The sequence below is a fragment of the Humulus lupulus genome, chromosome 3 (genome assembly GCF_963169125.1).
Source record: "Humulus lupulus chromosome 3, drHumLupu1.1, whole genome shotgun sequence".
Taxonomy (NCBI): Eukaryota; Viridiplantae; Streptophyta; class Magnoliopsida; order Rosales; family Cannabaceae; genus Humulus; species Humulus lupulus.
In genome coordinates, this window is record NC_084795.1 from 53608835 (window position 1) to 53616159 (window position 7325).

The 7325-nt window shown below is 40.2% G+C and overlaps 2 protein-coding genes across 2 annotated transcripts; both read right to left on the reverse strand.

Annotated features, from left to right (window-relative positions):
- Positions 1-847: 847 nt before the first annotated feature.
- On the reverse strand, positions 848-5803 carry LOC133824167 (uncharacterized). The gene is made up of 6 exons (XM_062257040.1): positions 5535-5803; positions 5154-5486; positions 4702-5017; positions 4265-4542; positions 1277-1643; positions 848-1186 (listed from the first exon to the last, which is right to left on the reverse strand). Exons 1-6 carry the CDS (start codon positions 5801-5803, stop codon positions 848-850), a joined length of 1902 nt encoding a protein of 633 aa, XP_062113024.1.
- A 276-nt stretch (positions 5804-6079) lies between these two features.
- LOC133824168 (uncharacterized) lies at positions 6080-7014 on the reverse strand. Its single transcript, XM_062257041.1, has 2 exons — positions 6862-7014; positions 6080-6721 (listed from the first exon to the last, which is right to left on the reverse strand). Exons 1-2 carry the CDS (start codon positions 7012-7014, stop codon positions 6080-6082), a joined length of 795 nt encoding a protein of 264 aa, XP_062113025.1.
- Between the last annotated feature and the right edge of the window lie 311 nt (positions 7015-7325).

Below are 7325 nucleotides of genomic sequence, written 5' to 3' on the forward strand. Positions count from 1 at the left end.
TAGCTTGTTTTCCCCAAGTCCCTCGCTTTAATTCTCAACCTAATCCTCAAGTATTCACCAAAGCTTCAAACACACCAAAGAAAGGGAGAGGTACACGAGAGAGAGAGAGAGAGAGAGGGAGAGTCGAGGTTTATGTTTCTGTTTTTGTTTCTCCTTAGTTCTAGAGTTCTAACCAGCTTAAGCCTATCCTTAGCTACACAATGTCCAAAATGCCCCTAAGTATATCCTTAGTCCTTTAATGCCATCAAGGGAAATCTCGTCATTTGTCACATCCCGCTAATTCCTCGAGTGTTCCTGTAATTCCCCATTTAACCCCCGACATACTTAAACAATCACTAAATTTACCTGTTACCTGGTAATCCCAAACACATGCTTCAATCCCCAAATACCCCTAGGCCCACCCCGAGTCAGGTATTCGACCCCGTTGTGACTATTTCGCTAATCTGCTCCCTAGAACCGTCTTGGACCACACATCACAAATATATCACCACAATCTTGTGGTATCAAGCACAACGAACATATAATTCACATTTTTGCCCTCAACGAGACAAAATTACAATTATGCCCCTATTAACCAATATGGGCCCACATGCATATTTAATTCACCTAAACATGCATCTCTAATCACATAATCATTTAATCCATGTAATAACATAATTACATCAATTATTGCCCTCGCGACATGCTAATCAAGGCACTAAGCCTTATTAGCAAATTTAGGACGTTACAACTAGTCCACGATTGTGTATACTTGCACATTGAAATAATCTCAACATGCCACTTTTTCGTTCGCTCCTTGTAAATCATCGCATTCTCATAAGCTTCATGACGAATTTCTTTTAACTCATTAAGTTGAAGAAGTCTTTTCTCTCCCAAAGCTTTCAAGTCTAGATTCAGCTTTAATGGCCCATTGTGCACGATGCCCAAGCTCAAACGGTAGATGACAAGCCTTCCCAAACACTAACCGGTAAGGAGACATGCCGATAAGTGTCTTAAAAGTCGTCATATATGCCCATAAAGCGTCATCAAGCTTGTTAGACCAATCCTTTCTATTTGATTGCAGCGTCTTCTCCAAAATAAGCTTGATTTCCTGATTAGATATCTCTGCTTGACCATTAAATTTAGGATGGTAAGCAAGGGCCATCTTATGTCTTAATCTGTACGTCGCCATAAGAGCATCAAAAACCTTATTAGCAAAATGGGTACCTTCATCACTAAGTATCGCTCCAGGTGTACCAAATCAGGAAAAAATGTTCTTTTGAATAAATTTAACAACCACACGAGCATCATTAGAAGTTGTTGCAGCAACTTCTACCCATTTACTCACATAATCAACTGCCAAGAGAATGTATAAATTACCGAAAGAAGGTGGGAATGTTCCCATGAAATCTATACCCCATACATCAAATATTTCCACTTCCAAGATGTTAGTGAGAGGTAATTCATGTCTTCTAGAAATATTTCCCACACTTTGACACCGATCACAACTTTTCACGTATTCATGACAATCACGGTGTAAAGTAGGCAAATGAAACCCACTTTCAAGGACCTTTCCAGCAGTCCTCACACCTCCAAAATGTCCACCCACAGAAGAAGAATGGCAATGAAACAAAATATCACTTACTTCCTCTTCCAGCACACATCTTCTTATGACAAGATCAACACATTGCTTGAAAAGAATAGGTGTAACGACCCGAATTTGCTAATCAGCCTTAGGGCCTTGATTAGTGTGCCTGGAGGGCAATAAATGATTTATTATGCTTTAAAGTGTTAATGGGTGAATTAATGTGGATATATGATAGTGATGCATGTTTAGTGAGTTAAATGTGCATGAGGGCCCGTCTGGATATTAGGGGCATGAATGTGATATATGTAATATATATGTGAAATGTCTGTGCAGCACGATCTGAGACAGTCCTGGGGAGCGGTTAGCTAGAGAGTCACAACGGGGTTGAGATTCCGACTCGGGGCGAGTCGAGGGGTAATTTGGGTACTAGGTGTTATGGGATTATCGGGACATGAAAATAAATATTTGGAGATATATTTGATGATAGAATGTCTAGGCGAGAATATTGGGGAAATTTACCATTTTGCCCTCGGGGACGTTTTGGTACCCCAAGCCTTGAGGTAACCCTTTAGACTTAAGTCAAATAAAAAAAAAAGGGGAAATATTTAGAAGCTTTGGGAAACCGACTTATATCTCTGTTTTCAGCTAAGGATAGTATCTCTTACCATTTCCATCTCTCTCTTTCACTCTCTAAGAAACAACTCAAGGGAATTTGGTGTAAGCTAGTTTAAGCAAGGATTTGGGCTGAGGAAACTTGGGAGCTTGAAGCTTGGGGAATTGAGGATCAACTCCAAGGATTGAGTTCAGCAAGAGGGTAATTTTTAATTATAGGATTATACTTTAATTTGCTGCTGGTTTGTAAGAGTTGCATGCTAGTTAAGTTTGATGTGTTCTTGAGTACTTTAGTTGGGTTTTGGAGTAGCTTTTGATGGGGTTTTGGTGTTGTTATTGAGCTGGAGTATATGTGTTAAATATCTGGGTTAGGTAGGTGAGTTTTGGGTGAATTGGCTTGAGGAAAGGAGTGGAAAAATGGTGGAAAATCTGGGTTCGTTGGGGAGCGTCGCGGCCCTAGGAGGGGTGCGCCGCGGCCCGTGTGCGCGCGCGACCATGGGAGGTCGAGAAGGTTCATGTGCACTGCGGCGCTTGGTGGGCGCGCCGCGGCCCGTGTGGGGGTCAGTGTGGTGCTAGCCTCTGTTTTGAGGCTAGCCGTAGCTCTTGAGGGTGGGGCCGCAACCCTTAGTGCCAGTTCGCATTTTTAAGGGTGTTTAGGCTTGGGAATTCAATGGTTAAGGCTCGGGATGGATTTTATCACCCAGATTGATAGAATTCAAGGTTCCAGAGGTTAGGGTTGTCGCTCAAAGTTATTCATTGAATTAGAACTTGATGACTGGATATTGGTGACGTGTTGTGACTAGGGATTTTGGCGAGGCTCGAGTTAGAGGACTGTGCTCGAGACATCGGTGCTCGGAGAGCTCGGGACTCAGGTAAGAAAACCCCTGTTCCCATAGAGCTTATGTGCAGGGCTGAGCCCAGTGTGTTTAAGTGGATTGATATGCAGGGCTGAGCCCAATGTGTTTGAATGGATTGATATGCAGGGCCGAGCCCAATATGTTAGAACTGCTGAGCGTAGCTCTTTATCTGTTTATGCTAGAATTCTGTACTTGTGTTTTATATCATGTATGATATTATGTGAATGATAGGCAAGAGCCAGGAACGGTGTAGACCGAGGACAGCAAGGGGCCAGGAACGATGTCAGGCACGTTGAGTGCAAGGCCGGGAACGGCAAGGGGTCGGGAGCAGTGTTGAGCACGTGGGGTGCGAGTTGCCAGGACGAGTCCCTAGAAGGATACCTGGGATATCCTCACGGCGTGGTCCGCGAATCCAGGGCTTGGTAAATGCCTGGGACGGCTAGGCCGTATATGTTTAGCCAATTGGTGGCCTATTTATATGCTGATATATGTGTTGCATATGTTATTTGTTTGTGGGTTTCTTGCTGGGCTTCGGCTCACAAATGCTCTGTGGTGCAGGTAGGGGTAGAGAGAAGATCAACCAACCATGAGTATAGCAGGCATGGGGCGGCGTGTACATGTTTGTCCAGCTTGGCTGCCACGGCCAGAGGATTTTGGGAGATGCTTGTAAATAAACTCTGATTTTTTCGTCTAGTCGACTTGGGTTACTTAATATGTTGTAAACATTTCTAAACTGTATTTTGGGATCCCAAGTGTAAACCTTTTATGATTTTCTATGGAAACTACTATTTCTAAGGTTTTTCCTCTGTTTATAGCTTAATCACACTGTTTGATCTAAAACCTCGAATAGCGAGATGAAAGCACGTTTTCAAACTCACTTAGTAACGGCTCTAAGAAAGTAGGGCGTTACACTAGGACCATCCCAAATATCATGCTTGACTTCCTGTAAGAATTTCTTCTTTTGTTGAGAAGATAAACCCGGTGGCAAAACCTTGCATGCTAAATAATTATCAAAATCAGCATACTGAGGGATTTTAGTTGCCACCATAAATAGTTGCTCATTCAGAAAGGCTTCCAAAATTGACAAACCTTCATCTATACTATTTAACTCCTCAAGACGAGATAGATGATTATCTACTACATTCTCGAATCTCCAAATCAAATTCTTGGAGAAATAGAACCCATCTAATCAAGCGAGGTTTAACATCTTTTTTTCTCAAACAAGTACCGAATAGTTGCATAATTTGTATAGATTATCAGCTTAGATCCAATAATATAAGGACGGAACTTGTCAGAAGAATAAACCACTGCTAACATCTCCTTCTCAATAGTTGTATAATTCTCTTGAGCTTCATTCAAAGTACGACTTGAATAATAAATAGCTCTAAAGATATTGTCCTTTCGCTGCCCAAGAACCGCTCCAATGGAAAAGTCACTTGCATCGCATATTTTCTCAAAAGGTTCACTCCAATCGGGCACAATAAGAATGAAAACCGCTATAAGTTTCTATTTAAGGATGTTGAAAGCTTGAAGGCATGACTCATCAAAGAGAAAAGGCTCATCCTTCTCTAATAACTTGCATAGTGGCTTAGTAACTTTAGAGAAGTCTTTAATAAATCACCTATAGAATATGGCGTGGCCTAGAAAACTCTGAATTCCCTTAACATTGGTTGGTGGTGGTAAGTTCTCATTAGTTGAAATTTTTGCTTTATCCACTTCCAAATTCAAAGAAGAAACTCGGTTCCCAAGTACAATCCTCTCCTTAACCATGAAGTGACACTTCTCCCAATTAAGAACATGATTGGTCTCCGCATATCTTTTAAGAACTATTCCAAAGTTGCACAAACAATAGTCAAATGATGAACCAAAAATTGAAAAGTCATCCATAAATACCTCCATTATATTTTCCATCAAGTCAACAAAAATGGTCATCATGGAACTTTGAAAAGTGGCTAGTGCATTACACAAACCAAATGGCATCCTACGAAAGGCAAACGTACCATATGGAAAAGTAAAGGTGTTCTTATCTTGGTCCTCCAGAGCAATAACAATTTAAATTATATCCCGAATAACCATCAAGGAAGTAGTAGAAATCATGGCTCGCCAAGCGATCTAACATTTGGTCAATGAAAGGCAAGGGAAAATGATCTTTCCAAGTTGCCTTATTAAGCTTCCTATAATCAATACACACCCTCCTTCCCATCACAGTACGAGTTGGAATTAACTCATTCTTTTCATTTGTGACCGCAGTCATCCCCTCTTTCTTTGGCACCGCTTGAATCGGACTCATCCATGAACTATCCGAAATGGCATAAATAATTCCAACATTCAATAGTTTCAACACTTCCGCTCTCACAACTTCCTTCATAGTTGGAATAAGTCGTCGTTGATGTTCAATAGAAGGCTTATAAGGATCCTCCATAAGAATCTTGTGCATACAAATAGCCAGACTAATGCCTTTAATATTTGAAATTGATTAAGCAAAGGCAGATGAATACCTCTTTAAAGTCTCTAACAACTTCTTTTCATCTTCCCCATTCAATGATGCCGATATAATTATGGGTTTGGTAGATTCATCTCCCAAAAATGCATAATGAAGATGAGCGGGTAATTGCTTCAAAACAAGCCCATCACTAGTAGTATTCTTTTTCTCCGAGCTATTATCAAAAGTTGGGGCCTTGTAGATATCTTCCTTCTTTGGCAGCTCCTTTTCTACCAGTAATGCCTCCAAAGCAAAGACACTATCAAAAATCTCCACATCATTCATGCCAAAATCCACCCCAAGGTCCTATTTAGAAATCGACGTTGTTAAACATAGTTTTAAAGGGTCATTATGAAACATGTTCTTTAAAAAGTATCTCAAACATGGAGTAACTACATCCACTCTCTTACAATCTGCTTGCCCCTTGGGAAACTTCATGGCATTACTAATGTTGAACTTTATTTCTTCTCCATTCACCCTTAGAGTCAAGTTACCATCATGGGCATCAATCAAAGCTTTTTCGGTTGCAAGAAAAGGTCTTCCCAAGATTATGGGAATTTATCAGTCTTCATCCATCTCAAGCACAACAAAATCAACCGAAAAAATGAATTTATCATTCTTTACTAAAACATACTCAATGATACCTCTAGGATACGTTAAAGAATGATCCGCCAATTGTAAGAAAATAGTAGTTGGTGTGACCTCTCCAAGATTGAGTTTTTGAAAGATAGAGAGTGGCATTAGATTGATATTAGCACCCAAATCACACAAGGCCTTCTCAATATGTAGCTCACCAATTACACATGAAATTGTAAAACTTCCCCAATCTTTCAACTTTTTTAGTAATTGTCTCTTGATAATGGCACTACACTCTTCCGTTAGCTTCACCGTTTCATAATCATCTAACTTACACTTCTTAGATATCACCTCCTTCATAAACTTAGCATAGTTAGGCATTTGTTCAAGAGCATCCACAAAAGGGATGTTGATATGGATTTTCTTGAAAATATTTAGGAACTTCTCAAATTGCTCATCAACCACCTTCTTATGGAATTGTTGAGGGAATGGTAATGGAGTAGTAATCTTGGGTGGATTATCCGAAAAAGTAATGGAACCCGGCCTAACCACCAATGGATTTTTTTTCAGAATCTCCTCATCTGGCTTGCTTTCTTCATTCTCACTCTTCTTGGGGATTTCCTCAACCTTTCCTTTTTCAATAATAGGCGCTTCCAATTCTTTTCCACTCCTCAAATTATGGCATTACACTCTCTTGGATTCTTCTCTGTGTCACTAGGAAAAGATCTTGACATTTGATTCTTCAAAGTATTTGCCAATTGACCTACTTGTGTTTCCAATGTCTTTATTGTTTCCCCCATATTAGTGCAATGCATTTCAATATTGTTGAGATGAGTGTCATGTTGATCTAGCATTGCCTTAGAGTCCACTATGTAAGTCTTCAGCAACTCTTCAAGTGACTGTGAAGGCTTTTCTCCCATTTATCTAGTTGGTTCTTGTGGTGGTTGAAGAACGTTCATATTGTTGGCATAGGAAAATTTTTCATTATTAAGAAGGTTAGGATGGTAATAAGTAGGCAAGTTGTTGTTGGGCCTAAAATTGTAGTTTCGGTTTACATATTGGCATTGCCCATCCACCAACCCATTCGAACTAGAATCTTGAGCCACATGCACTGTTTCTTGACTTGTCATTGCTTTATTCTCAATGAGACCCTTTCATGGCCATATCGTCAAACAAGAGTAATGCTTTTGCTAGTGTCTTTGATAAAATTGTTTCGCCCGATGCGATATCA